The sequence below is a fragment of the Puma concolor genome, chromosome D3 (genome assembly GCF_028749965.1).
Source record: "Puma concolor isolate L17-30 chromosome D3, mPumCon1.1.hap2, whole genome shotgun sequence".
Classification (NCBI taxonomy): Eukaryota; Metazoa; Chordata; class Mammalia; order Carnivora; family Felidae; genus Puma; species Puma concolor.
This window is the reverse complement of record NC_141678.1, coordinates 1155921-1173814: the sequence shown is the minus strand read 5'-3', so window position 1 is coordinate 1173814 and position 17894 is coordinate 1155921. Positions and strand designations below refer to the sequence as shown.

General features: G+C 59.1%; 2 protein-coding genes across 14 annotated transcripts in view; both read left to right on the top strand.

Annotated features, from left to right (window-relative positions):
- The first annotated feature begins 2864 nt into the window (after positions 1-2864).
- PUS1 (pseudouridine synthase 1) lies at positions 2865-12522 on the top strand. 3 transcript variants are annotated; one of them, XM_086681393.1, is made up of 6 exons: positions 2865-2957; positions 3313-3544; positions 4493-4630; positions 8158-8260; positions 10323-11014; positions 12258-12522. In XM_086681393.1, the coding sequence occupies exons 2-6, from the start codon at positions 3323-3325 to the stop codon at positions 12285-12287; spliced, it is 1185 nt and encodes a 394-aa protein (XP_086537519.1). In that variant the 5' UTR covers positions 2865-2957; positions 3313-3322; the 3' UTR covers positions 12288-12522. The 3 variants fall into 3 exon arrangements, with proteins under 3 accessions (XP_086537519.1, XP_086537518.1, XP_086537517.1); XM_086681392.1 differs by having other exon boundaries at positions 2910-2975; XM_086681391.1 differs by lacking the exon at positions 2865-2957 and adding an exon at positions 3066-3223.
- Positions 12523-17603: 5081 nt separating this feature from the next.
- Positions 17604-17894, top strand: part of EP400 (E1A binding protein p400) — a 97836-nt gene continuing 97545 nt past the window's right edge. For 10 of the 11 annotated variants that reach the window (XM_086681384.1, XM_086681382.1, XM_086681383.1 and 7 more), the window contains exon 1: positions 17613-17742. The gene's annotated coding sequence lies outside the window, so the exon portion shown is untranslated. Of the gene's footprint in view, positions 17743-17894 lie in introns of all 11 variants that reach the window. The other variant, XM_086681376.1, reaches the window with a different exon arrangement.

The following is a 17894-nucleotide window of genomic DNA, read 5'->3' as shown; positions in this document are numbered from 1 at the left end:
GTGGGTGTGGCTGACGGTTGATTTGTCACCATCTCTAGTGTTGGGTCACGCACCGCGTTCCGGGTGGCCTTCAGTAGCACGGGAGTCTGGCCCTGCCTGTGCTGGCTGCTGGGCTTAGCCTGGGGCACAGACCCCCAGGGCTCAGGTGTGCAGATGTGAGTTTGAGGCTGTGTCCATCCCCCGGGGCACCAGGGCCGCCTGTCCTCGTCCCTGAGGGGGTCCGGGAGGGGGTGTGGGTTGTGAGGGGAACCAGCGCTGGACTGCTCCCTCTCCGGCGCTCTGATTCCGGCTGTGCTGTGGTTGGTTGCTTTTCCTTTACGGCTGGTGACCTTCGGCATCATTTCATGTGCTCGATGGGCCGCTCTTAGGATTGCATTTTTAAAGCTACAGCTGTTCTTGTGACTTAAAAATACCTCATTACCGAAAAGGCTAACTGCAATAAGACATGAAAGCTTGTGGGGAGGTGGTGTCAGAGGCAGCAGAAGGTGGGGCCTGGAGGCCCGGGCCCGGAGGCTCCCTGCAGACCCCGCGGTGCTGGTGGGTAAGGGGGCGGGCTGGCGGGAGCCATCCGCTCTGTGGGGCTCCTGGTACGTTAGTAACAGGAAGGAACGCCCAGGGGATTAGGACAGTCATGGCATTTTGTTGCTAAATTAGACTTCAGAGTGCCCACACTCCCCACCGGCCCTCCCTCCGTTTCTCTGATTGTCCACACCTTGGGTGGGTGGGGGACATGTGGACCTACGAGGACACACGCCATCTCCCTGGGGCCATAGTACACGTTAGGGCCCACTTGCTGCCGTCCGTCTGTGGGTCGGACAGATGAACGATGATGTGTATCCACCATCACGGCATCACACAGAGCAGCCTCACTGCCCCCTGACCCTCTGTTCTGCCCGTTCCCTCCCCCCAGCCCCGGCAAACCGGGTCATTTCACTGCTGCCATAGTTTTGAGTTTTCTAGAATGTCCTAGAGTTGAAATCATAGAGCCTGCAGCCTTTTCGGACTGGTTTCTTCCATTTAGTAATGCACGTTTAAAGTTTCTTCACGTCTTCATGGCTCACTTCCTTCTAGCTCTGAATGTTACTCCGTTGTCTGGATGGATCACTTTATCCAGCTCCAAGTTTTAGCAGTTATAGCTAAAACTGCTATAAACATCCCCTGTGCAAGAACCTGGTGGTAAGGGGCGGGCCCAGGAGGGCTCGTCCTGGGGTGCAGCAACTCTGCGGGAAGGACCGGCTCCTTTCTGTCCTACGACCTCACGTGTCCCTGCACGTTCCAGGCACATGCACAGGGGCCCTTGGCCAGGAGGACCAGGCTCAGGCTAGCCACCGGAGCTGGCGGGGTCCGCGGAGGGAGCCGGTATGGTGGTCTGCTCCCCACACAGTGCATTGCAGGGAGCCTCTCACCTGACCTGTCACGGCGCGTACCTTCTGCCTGCTTCGCTCCTACCGGGACCCTTGGGCAGGCTCAAGGAAGGAACAGGTGCCTCCATCCTTCCCACCCGATGGCCTGGCTGGGGGCGGGCGGGGGGGCTCCTCAGGGGCTGCACGGGGCACAGCCTGGGGGCTTGGGCCTGCCCCTGAGACAGACCTCCACCTGGTCTGGGTCTCTGTTCCAGCACTGAGAGCCCTTGGCTCACGTGTGGCAGGGAGGCACAGCCTGCAGCCTCTGCATCCAGCCCTGCCAGGTCTCGGTTGGGTTAGTCCTGGACTCCTGTGGATGCCCTCCACCTGGGGCTGCACGGCCATCTCCTCGGTGGGAGGGCCAGGGTGGGGCCTGTGCCCTCAGAGCTGCTAGAGCAGGGAGGGAGCATTCCCTGCAGAGGGCATCTGTGGGAGGAGGGTGGGGGTGCCCTCTGCAAAGACAGCCCAATGCTTCCTAAAGCTGCTGAGCCAGAGTTCCCTACGTCACACATGACCGGGCCCTTCTGTCAGCCCTGGAACCTGGGGGCCCCTCTCTTCCTTCCTGCCAAGGGCGTGGGGGCTGTCCTGGGAGTTGTTCAGCACAGGTGAGCCATCCTCTGTCACCTGCATGAGTTCCTTCTCATCTTCACCTTTAAGCGTGAAGTGTGGCCCAGGAGAGACCCCTGTCAGCAACCACTAAGCCCCGCAAAACTACGGGGACGTGTGCATCCGGATTCTTTCATTGTGGGCAGTGTTTTCAAGGTTCACTCACGTTGCGAGCGTGCGGCCGGTTCTTACGGTTCGCTTTGCACACGACACTTTTTACTTTGTGATGCCCTATTTATTTTGCCGATTGGTTGTTCCACTGTGCGTGCCCCCACTAGAACGGGAGCTTCACAGCTACTGAGCGCCTGGTCCTTCTCTTCGCTGACCCAGCGCAGGCGCTTCCTGCCGCCTCCCGAGGCCCCGGACCGGAGATGAGGCACCTCCGCCACCGCCTCCAGCCCCCCTCCCCGTCCCCACAGGGCCCTACTCAAGGTTTCCCCGAGGACTGCGCTCCCTCCCCGCCCCCCTTCTCCCCCCCCCCCCCCCCCACGTATGCCCCAAGTGCTCCCAACTGTGCCAGAACCAGCCCTGGCGCAGAGCAAACGCCTGCTACCACGGATCCGGGAGACTTGCAAAGTCTGAGGAGGCGCTGGTCTGCGCACCAGGACTGCTGCTGCGAGCCTCTAGGCCAGGCAGGGGCTCAGCGGGGGCCCTCTGGGGTCCCCTGGGGTCCCCCTCGGGAACGCAGGGCCCGCGGCGCTGGCTCCCTAGGGCAGGGGTGCAACCGGGATCCGAGCGTCCGCGCCCGCCCTTCTGAGCACCTGTCGGCACCTGCAGGCTCCGAGGAGTCGCGCGCCGCGCTTCGCCCCGCCCTCGGGCCCTGCATCGCCCCGCCCCCGGGCCTAAGCTCCGCCCGAGGGACTTTTGTCCGCGCCCGGTCGCCGTCCGCAGCGCGTTGCACTTCCGCCTTCGCACACGTGGTCCGGCTCGGGCTCATTCCGCCGCGCCGTGAGTGGGGCCGAGCGGGTGCGCGTCCTTCTGGTTCCAGCGAGAGTGGCCGCGGCCTCCCGCACTCCGGAGGGAGAGCCGGCCGGGCGGGGCGGGAGGGTCGGGCGGGAAGGGCCGGGGAGGACCCGGGGGAGGGCCGGGGCCGGGCGCGCGCCCCCCGCCGCCCCCCGGTCGCGCATGGCGATCCGAGTCGTGCGGGCGGCGGCCGGGGCCGTGAGGAGAGCCTGCGGACCGTGCAGCCCGAGCCTGGGACCGCGTCTGCTCCGGTAATGACGGCGCGCTCGCCCGGGCCCGGTCTCCAGCCTGCGCCCCGCCGCGCGCGGCCGCGTCGCTCACGCCGTCCGTGTCTCTGCAGCTTGCCCCCCATGGCCGGGAACGTGGAGGCCCCCGCACCCGTGGGCACCCGGCCGGAGCGCGACCCGAAGGCCCGGGGTGGCTGGCGGGGCGGGGCCAGGATCTGGGAGGAAACGGAGCAGCAGGCGAAGAAGCTCCGGAGCGCCTCGGACGCGGAGCAGCACAGGAAGCTGCCCAAGCGGAAGATCGTGCTGCTCATGGGCTATTCCGGGAAGGGCTACCACGGCATGCAGGTGTGCGGGGCCGCCGTGTGCCGGGGACAGGCAGGCAGGTCGGGTGAGTCCCCTTGGGCAGGATTTCGGTTGGAATCCAGGCGGCTCTGAGCCCTGCTCCGTCCCTGGGAGATGCCACGCTGGGGGGCTTTCACGGACCTCCCGGGCGTCCAAGGGGCCCCGTCTGCCGCTGACCATCGTGTGGCCACGGGCAAGCGATTGATTCAAGCTCTTCGTGCCCTTTTCTCTTCCATAGGCGGGGGGGGGGGGGGGGCGGCTGGAAGACTCGGTTGTCTTGTTTGTCAGATACATTGAGGGTCAGAGCCTGTGGGCAAGCAGAATTCTCTTTTCTGTGAGAATAGGAGGGCCACCTCCTTGATGTCACAGTCCTGCGGGCCCTGGAGTCTGGTTGGGGCAAGATCTGAGGGGCAGTATTACGGAGCTTCTAGAAGTCATGGGTGTCCTTTCTCAGCACGCATTAATACTAGGAGGTTGTTGTGCAGGCTGGTCGTGTGAACTGAAGGGTTGAGGAAAAGCCAAGGATTCCAAGTCCAGCCCTGGCTGGTAGTGTCCTGGGGTGCGCTTCTCCCTGTGTGTCCAGAGGCCTGCCTCCCTGTGGGGGCTAAGACAGGGTGTCCCTCTGCACCCAGCTGCTGCAAACAGATGGGTCTCCAGCAGGAGAGGTGCTGGTTTTCGGATCTGACCAGGTGGGAGGAAGCAGCATCTGGGGTGATCCCTGCTGTTGGCTGTTTTCACTTGGCTGCCCGGGGTGGAGCGTTTCTAGAGACTGTGGGTACCCTCCGGTAACTGTCCTACCTGCCATGGGTGGGGAGTAACTGCGGTGTCCCTCCAGGGCCACAAGTGTGGACACAGCACACAGGCTCCATGTGTGGAGCATCGCGGGCCCAGGGCTCCCACCTGTGGGCAATGACTGAGTGAAAAAAACTGCTTTTCTATTCTTTTTTTCAGAGGAACGTTGGGTCCTCACAATTCAAGACCATCGAAGATGATTTGGTGTCTGCCCTGGTCCGGTCGGGCTGTATTCCTGAAAATCACGGTGAAGATATGAGGAAGATGTCCTTCCAGCGGTGTGCCCGCACCGACAAGGTAGGCACCGTCTCTGCGCCTCCCCCACAGGTTCGAGCAGCGCCTGAAGCTCCTGGACCGCGCTTGTCCATGACTTCACAGCTTCACGGCTCCCTTGTCAAGACTCACGGCTGTGAATGACCGGTGCACAAACCAGACGCGCCGAAATGGAAGGAACTGAGAAGTTCTGGAGTGTTTCCAGTCCAGGTGTGGCTGGACCTCAGTGCTCCCTGCTCCCCACACTTGGTTTGTGTCCTGTTTGTGAATCCTCCTTCTTTGTCCCTGCGGGTGGCATGGTGGCCACAACGTCTGCCTTAGATACAGGCGTCTCAGGCTTGCCAATACCTGTGGGATTGTAACATCAGATTTTCTGAAAGGGGAGAGGAAACAGGTGAAACTGGTTTTAACGGTCGGTTTTATTTGAGTCCGTATTTCCAAGATAGCCTTCTTTCAACACGTGGTCAACATAAGTACAGTTAACACAGTTCCCATTGCGTGTGTGCGCATGTGTGTGCGTTTTGGCAGTGTGCTGGGTGCTCCGTGCTCATGGCTTATCACCACCACACTGGCCACATCTGGTGGACTGGGGAGCCTCGGTGGCCGTGGCCCGGTGCTGTCTACTCAGTCCTGAGATTGAGTCCCACTCTGTTGTCTCATTGGCTCACGTGTCTGTCGTGGGCTCAGTCACGGCTGGCATGGCAGCTGTGCTGGGTGGTCTTGTCCTGTCCTGGGACTGGCCTGGGCAGGAGCTCCCTAAGGAGACTGGAGGGGTGCAGGGAGGGTGGGTAGGGCAGAGGGCACAGACCCCAAGCTCTTCGCTGGTAGACGTGAGACGCATAGTGTGCACCAAGCCTTTTGCCCCTGCTCCGAGACCCTGGCCCTGAGATGCTTCTGTGGCTGCCTGAGGTCACCGCGGGTCTGACACAGACACGGGTAGCTCGGGGTCCTGAGCTGCTGAATAACGCCCCCCAGGGTCCCGAGGTACCCAGATCCCCCGGGCTTGTGCGTCAGGCCGGCGGGACCCTGGAACTGGTGCCGTTGTACAGACGGGTAAACGGAAATGGGGCCGCGGGTTCGTTTCTTGTAGGCGATGCGGAAACATTTCAGGGTCCTGGACTCCCTTATGGTTTTCCTCTTTTTAACGTTTGCACTTAGGGTTCTCTGGTTGTTTTCAAGGCAGAAAACAGCAGATATTTGCTTGAGCTGACAAAGAGCATCTCAGAGCGTGGTGCTCAATTTCCACTGTTACTAGAGACTGCTTTGTCCGGGTGTGTTTCCTCTTGCAATTTGGAGAGCCTGAAGAAACCAAACTTCTGATACTAACATCCCAATGCTCGTGCCTCCGGCCCCTGGGATGAATAAATGACGACATCTTGTTGGTTTCTATTTCAGATTTTTATTTTTTTTTATAGTTTTAAAAGTAGTTATTTGTCTTGAGAGCGCGCAAGCAGAGGAGGGGCAGAGAGAGAGAGAATCCCAAGCAGGGTCCACACTGTCAGCACAGAGCCGGATGCGGGGCTCCATCCCAGAAACCCTGAGATCCTGAACTGACCTGAAATCAAGAGTCGGACGTTTAACCAACCGAGCCATCCAGGCGCCCCTGATTTCAGATATTTAAATAAGCACCTTCGTTGAGACACAATTCACTGCTCAGTTTGGCCACTCAAAGTGTGCGATTCAGTGGACTCGTGCGTTTGCAGAGTGGTGCAGACACCCCTGCAGCTGCTGTCAGGATGCTCATCTCCCTGGAAAGGAGCCCACACCCCTTGGCAGTCTCTCCTGCCCCAGCAGTGCGTCCAGAAGGTTCTCATGTCAGCATGTGACTGATACAGAAATGTAGCAGTGCGATCTGTTTTCATTCCCTTTTTTTTTTGTTTGTTTGTTTACTCTGGACTCCTGTCCCCTTCCCTGTCCCTGCAAGAGAGCACATGGGGAGGGGCAGAAAGAGGAGACACAGGATCCCAAGCAGGCTCCCCGCTAATGGCGAGAGTCCAGTGTGGGGCCCGAACTCACAAACCGTGAGGTCATGACCTGAGCCAAAGTCAGACGCTTAATCACCTGAGCCACCCAGGCACCCCTCGTTCCCGTCCTTTTTTTTTCCTTAAGACTTTATTTTATTGTAAGATTTTATTTTGAAGCAATCTCTACCTTTAATCTGGGGCTCGAACTCCCGACCCCAAGATCATGAGTCCCACGCGATTCCAGCTGAGCCAACCGGGTGCCCCTCCTTCCCCCCCCCCCCCCCGTTTGCTTGCTTGCTTGCTTGCTTTATTTATTTAAAAATTTTTTAATGTTTTTTTTCGAGAGAGAAAGCGAGAGAGCGCATGAGCGGGGGAGGGGCAGTGAGAGAGAGGGAGACAGAATCAGAAGCAGGCTCCGCGTTCTGAGCCATCGGCACAGAGCCCGACACGGGGCTCGAACTCCTGAACCTTGAGATCATGACCTGAGCTGAAGTCAGACGCTTAACCAACCGAGCCACCCAGGCGCCCCCAGTTTCCCTCTTTAAACAGAACCTTTGGAGAGTGAGTTGCAGACATTGTTCACCCTGAAATCCAGCGCCCCGGGCACCGCCTCAGTGTACCTGTTGCTCCTGAGAACCCAACACTTACAGGATACCAATACCCGCCTGCATTGGTTTTGTTCCTGATCCAGCACCTAAACCCGGGTTCGTGCCCGGCCTGGCCTTTGAGCTCCCTTTCACCTAAAATGCCTCCTGCACCTTCCTGATGTGATGGCGTTTTGATGAATGTCCTCAATCCGGATTTGTCCGATTGTCCTCGTGGCTCAATTCGGATAAAGGTTCTGGACAGGAACGTTACACTTGTTAGAGTTGGTTTCTTCGCGCGTGTTAAGCCTTTTTGGAAAACGTGATGGGTCCACGGGTGCACGCAGCAGCGTGCGGCGAAGCGGGTGATGCTGGAGTGGACGCCTGGGTGTCTGCACTCGGGTGAGCACCCCAGAGCCCGCCCGCCCCCCAGGAGCACTCCTGTCCACTTCCCTGTCCCTGCAAGTTCTGCCGCGTTGACTCTCAGTACAGCTTTTAGGTGAAAGTGCAGCATCGGTGGCGGGGGGCGGGGGGTTGCACATCTGGATCCAGTCATCTCTGCAGCTGGCACCCCTTCCCTGTCCAGTCGGTACCCCCTGCGCCTTGGTGTGCCACGCCGCCCTCCCCGTGGGGAGGGGACACAGGAAGTGCCCTGTGGTGAGGCGAGGGGGCGGATGGCGTGTGCGTGTGCCGGAGCGTGAGCCCCCTGCCCCCGCCACGTGCCCGAGCGAGGGTGCCCGCAGGTGCCTGGAGCAGGTTGGCGGATCTTCCTAGCTTTGCCTCGCGGTCTCCCGACTAAATCGTATCTTCTTCTTCCCCTAGTTTAGGGTCCCATCCGAGGGGGACTGTGTTTCCTACTTGCCTGACGCGGTGCGGGTTTTGTGGGGATTGGAACTCGTTCGCACCGTTTGGGCAGCTGTGCTGCCGGCCCCTTGGTGGGTGCAGCGTCCTTTCCAAAACTGCAGCTTCCGGCCGGCGCCTGACCCCTCTGCTTCCTTTGCAGGGCGTGTCCGCGGCGGGCCAGGTCGTGTCCCTGAAGGTGTGGCTGATCGATGACATTTTGGAGAAGATCAACGGCCACCTTCCACCTCACATTCGGATACTGGGTAAGCGCTGCGCGTGCGGGGCCCTGACGTTTCACCAGGCTTCCCTGCCCTCCTGAAGGCCAGCTGCGCAGACAGACCTGGAACGACCCTTCACGTGCTGCTGCACGTGCCTCGCTTTACCCAAACGCTGGACGTGCAAGTCCAGGTTCGGGAAAGTTACAACGGGCGATTATTCCCTTTTATGACAAGCCCGGTGGGGATTTTTAGTCTGATTCTCTGCTCTTCGGTGGCCTGCACGCGCAGTTCACGTTCGCCCTGGTGCTGGGATGGTTGGTGTAGAACTCGCCGTCTGTTTCTCTTTGTTGTGTCTGTTCTGGGTTCCCCTTTTTTTCTGTTTCTTCTTCTGGACTAACATTTTTCGTAATTCCGTTTAATTAACGATCATCTTGGCTGCCCCGGTAGCTGTAACTTGCCGTGGTTCTTCAGTGCTTGCTTTGGGGCTGAGAGCGGTGGTTGTCAGACTCTGTGGACGGCTGGGGCCCCGTGGCCCCAGGACCTCGGTCTCGGCCGCACGCGCTCCCTGACTGTACCCGCCCTACCTCCCCTGCCGGCGCCCAGGCCGAGCGGCCGTGGTGTCGTCTGTGTTCGAGCCTGCCTTGCCGCTTCCCCTCAGCCCACTTGTCGTGGAGCCCGAAAACCACAGCGGCGTGGCCCTGTCCCTTCCCTGGGCTTGGCGCCGATGGGCGTGTATGGCTCCGCCCGGACGTGCCGGCCGCCCTGCGTGCAGCCGGCTAAATGACCGGCTGGTCGAGGTACAATTGCCGAATGACCAGCGGCAGGTTTAAGTATACAGTTGGGAGGTTTTGACATACCTCACGTCTGCGGAACCTTCTTGGGTGAGACCCGCCCCCCACTGCCGCTCTGCTTCCTGTCGCTGTGGGGTTCTGTCTGTGGAATCGGGCAGCACGCCTGGGGTGTGGGCGTGGGCGAGCGCGAGTCTCTTGGGCAAAGCCGCTGCGAGCTGTGGCACAAACCAGACTCTGGGCGTGAGGCGGCCAGCACCCGTCGATTGCCGAGCCCGCGTGTGCTAGCGAAGCGGGGCCCTTGTTTGTCATGGGGGAGCGGGCGCTCCGCCCCCCAGGAGACACTCCTGCGGGTGGCGCCTCGTGGAGCCCATCCTCACCAGGCCTCCCGAGGCCTCGAACAGTGCGCTTCCGTGGGAGGCTCTGCGGCACCTTCCACAGACGGGCCCGTTTCGCTAAAACAAACACCGCGTCCCGTCCGGTCAGCTCAGCGGTCAGCGCTCCCTGCATGGCATCACACACGTGCACAGTGTAGCTTGGCGATACTCGGTGTGGACGACCGTGAATTTGTAACTCAAATTCCCCCCGGAGCGGGGCACCTGGGTGGCTCAGTTGGTTGAGTGTCCGACTTCCACTCGGGTCATGATCTCACGGTTCATGGGCTCAAGCCCCGCATCGGGCTCTGTGGGCAGCTCGGAGCCTGGAGCCTGCTTTGGGTTCTGTGCTTCCCTCTCTCTCTGCCCCTCCCCCACTCACGCTCTGTCTCTTTGTCTCTCAAAAATAATAAATAAACGTTAGAAGAAAACCTTCCCCCAAGCAGATACAACAGCCATGCAGACACGACCAAGAACGTGCTGGCTCCCCCACGGGACAGGTGTCTCCCACAGACCTGCCCTCCTCGTCTTCAGGGGCTGCCCACTGCTTCACCCCACGATCGTTCCAGAGCATCCTGGATCCGTTTTTCTGTGGCTGGGCTTTCTAAGTTTTCTCTGTTTGTTTGTTTGTTTTTGCTGTTAAACCTGCTGCTGCCTCGGTGTCTTTGCACAGAACCAACCGCTCGTAAGGGGTGGTTTCGGGTCCCGCCACGCTTCCCATCCGCAGTGTTGTGCGTCCTGTGGAGATGAGCCCCCTGCATCTTGATGAGCCCTGGGTTTTAACACATGCCTGTGCTTTTGATGAGTGTGTGTGTGCGTGTGCGTGCGTGGCTGTGAGGTTGCACACTGGGCGGGTGCAGGCTTGTGCGCGGAAGTCGGTCCGTGTGCGGTCCAGACGCTTGTCGGCGGGAAGTGTGGTCCTCATTTGCCCCTTCTCCCCTCAAGGACTGAAGAGGGTCACAGGCGGCTTCAACTCCAAGAACAAGTGTGACGCCAGGACCTACCTGTACATGCTGCCCACGTTCGCCTTCGCCCACAAGGACCACGACGTGCAGGACGAGAGCTACCGGCTGAGCGCGGACACGCTGCGGCGGGTGAACGCGCTCCTCGCCTGCTACAAGGGCACGCACAACTTCCACAACTTCACCTCGCAGAAGGGGCCCCGGGAGGCCAGCGCTCGGCGCTACATCCTGGACATGTTCTGCGAGGAGCCTTTCGTGCGGGAGGGCATGGAGTTCGCGGTGATCAAGGTGAAGGGCCAGAGCTTCATGACGCACCAGATCAGGAAGATGGTCGGCCTGGTGGTGGCCGTGATCAAGGGCTACGCCCCCGAGAGCCTGCTGGAACGCAGCTGGGGCGAGGCGAAGGTGGACGTGCCCAAGGCGCCGGGGCTCGGCCTGGTCCTGGAGCGCGTGCACTTCGACAAGTACAACCAGCGCTTTGGCAACGACGGGCTGCATGAGCCGCTGGACTGGACCCAGGAGGAGGCGGGGGTCGCGGCGTTCAAAGAGCAGCACATCTACCCCACCATCATCAGCACCGAGCGCCAGGAGCGGTCCATGGCCCGGTGGCTGGGCACCCTGCCTGTGCATGACTTCGACGCCACCGCCCACGCGGCAGCCGGCCTGGGCGCCAAGGTGGGGTGGGGACCAGGGGCTGGAGGCGGGGGCCCTGGGGCCGCCACAGGCCTTCCCTGTCAGGAGCTCGGCCGAGCTTCTAGCCTGCTCTGCACCGGTGTCCCTGTGTCCATCATGCAGACAAGCAAGCTGAGCCCCAGGGGGGGGGTCACGGGGTCACACCACTGCAGACCAGCAGAGCCGGGGCATTGGAATGGGTGGCTGGTGACCCCAAAATGTTGCTTGGTGTCCGTTCCCCGCTCTGTGCTTAGTGACTTTGGACGAAGGCTGTGCTTGGTGGCTGGCCTTCCCATTGGTGAGATGGAAGTGTCAGGGTGAGCCCTGCTGGGTCCTCAGCACGTGTCTGTTGTCACGCCCGCTCCCGAATGTCCCACCCGCAAGATCCTGTCCTGCCGGGGCCATGGCTCAGGGCCATGGCTCGGGCGGGGGGGGGGGGGGGGGGGGGGGCTCATCCCTGCCAGCTGCATTTAGGAGGGAGCGTCTGTTCCAGGCCCTGGAGCTAGTGGGTCTGCGGCCGTAGGTCTCTCCCCTGCGGGGGGAGGTGTCCTGAGCCGGTGTTCTCGGGGCCGTCATCTAGGCGTCCACAGAAACACTGCTGCCTGCACGCCTGGGGTTGTAAACTGGTACACGCGGGTGACGTAGGCAAGGCGAGTGGGCCAGGTGTGGAAAAGCAGGTGTGCAGGTAGAGTCACAAGTGGCAGCGGTGTCTGCGCGGCGATGGGGATCGGTGGACGCTGGCCGGCAGTAGCGCCCCTGTTCCGTCTCCCCGCCACCAGAGAGCGCCACTTCGGGTGGGGGGGCGGTGGGCCATCTCCGGGAGAGGGCCACGTTGTGCGGGAGGGTCATGTGAGGAGGGGCGGGGAGGGCCACGTCGGGAGAGTCCCAGGTTTTTCCAAGAGGAAGTGGCATTCTGGAATTTTAAGTGAAAATTGCCACTCTAATTTGGCAGGGGGTGGGGGTGGGGTAGGAGGCGGCGCATGCGCAGATCTGATGGCTGGGGTGCTGGGCCCGCCCTCTGCTCGCCATTGCTGGAACCACCTTTGGCTGCTGGCTGGCTGGACACCTTGAGAGAGACCTTCCACATCCCGTCCCTTGTTCCCCTGGGTCCCCCGCCCCCCAGGCAGGCAGGCGAGGACACGTGTTGGCGCTCCTCCCCGACAGGGCAGGCGGGGGGAGGGGCCCTGGTGTGGGGTGTCCCCGCGGACCGCCCCGCCCCATCCCCACTTTTGCTCTTGTTCCGCAGGCACCCAGCCCCCTGGGAGACAGCGACTGAGGCGGCGGCTGGCCCACGGGTGCAGGGCCATCCTCGCCGACCCAGGGAGCCGCGCCGCGGCCCCGCAGCCTCAGGGTCCCGAGACCTGCGTCAGGTTGGGTTCCGTCGCCGGCAGGACCTGTCGCGACTCTGTTTCCAGCTCGTGCAGTAACCGCTCACACCTCAGCACGGAAAGACACTATTTTTTTAAAGAAGCAGTTTTCTTATTAAATAAGTACAAACTTTGCCTAAGGCACCCCTTGTTTTACGTTTCTATGTGTTTTGCGTCCGGAGAGGGAGGCAGTGCCGCGTGCTGTAAAGGGACAGAGTATGACGCTGGCGAGCGGAGCCCGGACCCGTGCCGGGCCCTTGGGACGGAGCTGGGCAGTGCGGCGGTGCCAGAGAAGCTGGGCAGGTGGCCCTGACCCCGGAGCCGCCCACCCGGCCTCTGCACACGGCCTTCACCCGGTCACGTCCACCCCAGTGCTGCCCACGCTCCTGCTGGGGGGACTGGGACAGAAGAGGGACAGGGCGGCCCCTCCAGGAGTGTTCCTGGCAGAAGGCCCACCAGTAGCCTTTTCTCTCGTTGGTCAAGAGCGCGTCACACAGGCTGGTCTAACTGCGAGGGACACTGGCGGATGCATTTTACCCAGTGGTGTGCAACATGGCACGGAACACAAGTGACCTGTTAGCAAGAAGAGAGGGATCAGGTGACGGGTGGGCAATTGGCAAGTCTGGAACAGTTCGCGTGGCAGAGGGGTGCGTTTTGTATGTGCATGCTTGTGTATGTGCGTGCATACGATGCGTGTGTACCCCTGTGTATGTATGCACAAGTGATTGTGTGCGTGGTGCCTGTATGTACATTGAATGTGTGCATGGATGTGATGCGTGTGCACCCCTGTGCATGCACGTGTGATTGTGTGCTTGTGTGTGTGCGTGTGGTGCCCGTGTGCACGTGATGTGTGCCTGCATGTGATGCGTGTGCACTCCCGTGCGTGCACACGTGATTGCGTGCTTGAGTGTGTGCACGTGGCACCCGTGTGCCCATGAGATGTGTGCATGCCTGTGATGTGTGGGGTGTGTGCATGGGCATACTTGTGCGCACAGGGGGGCTGGGCAGATATTCTTGAGGTCTTGAGAGTTAATAGATGGGGTAGTTCGAGTAGGATCAGGAAGACCTTTGAGGATGTTGGTGGTGACCTGGGGAGGCCATGTGCAGAGGGTGAGTGAGGTGTGTGTGGGGCCAGGAAAGTAGTTGGGCCTCCTGCTGCCAGGTGGATGGAGGTGAGCACAGAAGGGAGGATTTGGGGCTGACTTGAGCTTAAGTTTGAGCACTGGTGAGCTGGGGCGATTGACAGATGTCGCCCCCGGGGAAGGTGGGTTTGGAGGACGTCTGGAGGTTGGTTTTAGGCACGTTAATGTCCCCTGTGATAGCCAGGGTTCTCTACTAAGTCATTTCTGGGGGCAGAAATTAGCCGAGTAGCTACGGGGACCTTGGGTTCTCCTGTGAAAGGACACGAGATCTTGGTTGGAAGATCAAACCACTAGAGAAGATAACTCCCAGTTGTGACTGCAGGTAATTAGTGGGTGACCCATTTAAACCACCTTGGAGGACTCATGGGTACATGGTATTTTAAAGTAATCCATACACTTGGGGCAGCAGTGCAGAGGAGAGCGGCTGCCTTCGGTCCCTCGTTCCCAGGGCCTCTGCAGGGCCCCTGCTCGTAGTGGTTGCCGTGGCTCCTCCCAGAGAGCTCTGCATGTGTGAGCCCCTCTGACCCCTCTCTTCACACCGATGAAGGCTTACAAGGCACACTGAACTCTCACCTCGACATAGCGTGGTTTCAGAGACATGAGCGTCTGCGTGTTCCTTGCTGGTGGCTCATCTCGTAGACGGCCCCGGTCTCCAGCCTGCTGCCGGGCGTTTGTCCGGGCATTTCTGTACCTCCTTGTCCACATGCGAGTATCCCCAGATGCAGAATCAGTGGTCTGATGGGTCTCTGATGACCACTTGGTTTTGACAGCTCTTGCCCTCCATGGAAGGTGTTTGACATTGGATCCCTGCCAATATCACATGACAGGAGCTGCCCTCTGCTCCTCCTCCAGAACCTCAGGGGAGCAAGCCTGACCTTGGGGCGAGCCTCTGACTGGGTTGCATGATCCCTGAGCGTGGAAAGCCCCAGGAAGCTAAGGTCAGAATCCGCATGGTCGGGGTATCAGATGCCAGCATTCAGATTCAAGCAGGAAAGTGGTGTTATCCCAAGGACGCAGGAAGGCAAGGACCCGCACTTCCTTTCCCTGGCCTGGCCCCTGGATGAGGGAGGATCCCAGCCGCCTGCTAGATCCCCCGTTGGCCAGCATGTGGGGTGTGCACACGAGTCAGCCACCTGGGACACGTCGGGAAGCCATTTCAGCCGTATCAAGACTGCACACGGGTTTCTGGAGGGGAGGGTGTTATGCTCTGGTTCTGTAGACTCTGTACAGGAAATTTGGAGCTTACAGACCGGGGGGTAAGGTGGGAGGCTCAAGGACCTGGATTGTACTGGAGCAGGTCTGGAACGGTTTCCAGAACAATACGGAACTGACCCACTAAGGTACCTTTTCCTCATGCTCCCTCTGGAGGTGGGGGAAAGGAGTTCCCAGAGCTCCCGGCCCACAGCCACACAGGTGGAGCTGCTGACAAGCTGCCCAGAGCTTTGGCCCAGGATGAGGGGTTCGTGTCAAGAAGTCACCACTGTTCACGGCTCCAAGTTGAAGGCAACCCACCACTGGGCCTCCCTTGCAGGGGAGACCCAAGTTCTACAGCCCTGCTGTCAGGTAGCAAGTACGGCCAGGAGCAGCGGGAGGGACGTGGTCACCTCCCTTCTACCTCCAGTGTCACACAGATGCGGCAACAGAAGGGGGCTAACTCCGCCGGGACTCTGGCGGTGGGGGATTGTGGCAGGTACGTTGTAAGTTTCCAGCCTCACCAAGCAGGAGAGCCTTCTGAAGGTTAAAAGAGCCAGTCCCCGGGGCGCCTGGGTGGCTCAGTCAGTTAAGCGTCGGACTTCGGCTCAGGTCATGATCTCACAGTTTGTGAGTTGGAGCCCCGCGTGGGGCTCTGTGCTGACAGCTCAAAGCCTGGAGCCCTCTTCGGATTCTGTGTCTCCCTCTCTCTATTCCTCCCCGACTATTGCTCTCTCTCTGTCAAAAATAAATAAATGTAAAAATAAATAAAAATTAAAAAAAAAAAAAAAAAAAAAAAAAAAAGAGCCAGTCCCCACCCAGGCAATTCAATCTGAGGGAAGCTGTTCTTTTCCATGTGATTCTGGAACAACTGGTAAGTGCAGCTGCCCACTCTTGTCTCCTTTTTGTTATTTTTTACATATTTATTTTGAGAGAGAGCAGGGGAGGGTCTGCGAGAGAGAAACAGAGAATCCCAAGCAGGCTTTGTACTGTCAGCACAGAGCCCCGACACATGAACCATGAGATCATGACCCAAGCTGAAAAGTCGGACACTCAACCGACTGAGCCGCTCAGATGCCCCTCGTCTCCTTTTTATAGCCAGATTTTAGTTTTGTTTCTTCTAAGGATTTTTAGTTTAACACCAGAGGGCCTTTGCACCTGCACTTTGCCCAGGCACTTTACTGCTTTGGCCTTCATTTTTGTAAATGAATTTTTTATTGAGATATAATTCACATACCATACATGCATCCTTTCAAAGTACACAGTTCAGTAGTTTTTAGTAAATTCACAAAATTGTGCAACCATCGGCGCTACTTAATTTCACAACATTTTCATCAACCCCAAAAGGAAATCGCACGGCCGGTTGCAGTCACCCCCCCCACCGCCTCTCCTCAGCCTGCCGCCACCACTAACCTACTTTCCACCTCTGTGGATTTTCCCGTTCTGCACATGAAAAAAAAATTTTTTTAATGTTTATTCTTGAGAGAGAAAGAGACAGAGCACGAGCAGGGGTGGGACAGAGAGAGAGACACAGAATCTGATGCAGGCTCCAGGCTCCAGCCGACAGCACAGAGCCCAAGGTGGGGCTTGAACCCACAAACCGTGAGATCATGACCTGAGCCAAAGTCGGATGCTTAACTGATTGAGCCACCCAGGCACCTCTGCACATTTTATATCAATGGAATTACACGATATGTGGCCTTCCACGTCTAGATTCTTTCGCTGGGTACTGCTTTCAAGGCTCATCTATGTTGTAGCAGGTGTGCTAGACATCTGCTCCCTTTAATTGGCTGAGTAGCAATCCATTGTATGGACACGGCCACATTTTATCCATTCATCTGTGTTGTTTCCATTTCTTGGCTGTAGTGAGTAACACTAAGAGTATTTGTGTGCATGTTTTTGTGTGGACATGTGTTAACTTTCTTGGCTATACACTAAGGGAGTGGAACAGCTGGGTCATATGTCAGCTCTGTCTTTAACTTGGAGGGGTGCCAAACTGTCTTCCACAGAAGCCGTATCATTTGAGACCCCCGCCAGCAGCGTCCGAGGGTCCCCATTTCTGCGCATCCTCACCAGCACTTACTTTTTCCAGGTCGTCTTAGCAAAAGAAAGGGTTTTGGTCTGGATGATGTTGAGCGAGGAGTCTGTTCTTTTGGGACATATCCACTCAAGTCTTTCGCCTGCTTAAAACTTCTTTGTCCCGGGATGCCTGGCTGGCTCCGGTCCTGGTCTCGGGGTTGTGGGTTGGAGCCCCTCACTGGGTGCAGAACTTAGTTAAAAATAAACTATGTTAGCTAACTTGACAATAAATTACATTAAAAAAAAGGTATGAGATACAGATGTAGTCAATAAGCTAATTAAAATGCAAAGAAAGAAGAAACTTTAAAAAAATTTTTTAAGTTCAATTTTTTGAGAGAGAGAGAGAGAGACAGAGAGAGAGAGAGAATCCCAAGCAGCTGTCAGTGCGGAGCCAGACGGAGGGCTCAATCTCACGACCATGAGATCACAACCTGAACGGAAATCAAGAGTCGGGGTGTCAACCCACCGAGCCATCCAGGTGCCCCACAGACAAGCTCTTTAAAAGTCGTTTGTTTGTTGATTGCTTGAGTTGTGAGCTCCCTGTCTGTTTTGGATCCAACTCGCTTATCAGGTGTATGCTTTGCAAATATTCTGACCCCTGCGATGCAGCGTCCCTTGTCAACAACCTGTGGAAGCGCCAGCGTCTTGGTTCTCACGACGCGGGGTCTGGGGACGCCGCTCCAGCCCCGCCCACCCTCGGGGCCGAAGCGACGGCTGTGCCCTCCGCCACGCCGGTCCGCCAGCGGCCCGTCGGCCCGCCCCTCTTCCGACCGCTCTAGCCCTCTGGCCGTCTCGTCGCCTCCCTCCGTGTGACGTCACTTCCGGCTCGCCGTAGCGGGCGCGCCGCCGCTTCCTCCTCCCGCGGTCCCGGATGCGCCTAGCGGAGCGGCGCCGCCTCGACCGCCGCCCCCAGGCCTCAGCCGGACGCGGCCGGAGTGCGGTCCAGCCTCGGGTAGGTGAGGCCGCGGCGTGACCGGGGACGGTGGGGGTCGGGGTCGGGAGTCTTGCGGTTCGCGCCCGGCCTTCTTAGAGCCCTCCCCCGCCAGGGGCGTGTAGTCGGGGGCGCGCCGGGGTTGGGGGGAAGCTGCCGGGAGTTGGGGGGCG

Bases quoted from the DNA above. Each gene is read 5' to 3' on its own strand.
- PUS1 (XM_086681391.1), top strand. From the start codon at position 3,135: ATGGCGATCCGAGTCGTGCGGGCGGCGGCCGGGGCCGTGAGGAGAGCC. The intron at 4,631-8,157 runs GTAGGCACCGTC...CTTCCTTTGCAG, and splicing joins GGTGTGCCCGCACCGACAAG to GGCGTGTCCGCGGCGGGCCA. The intron at 11,015-12,257 runs GTGGGGTGGGGA...CTTGTTCCGCAG, and splicing joins CAGCCGGCCTGGGCGCCAAG to GCACCCAGCCCCCTGGGAGA.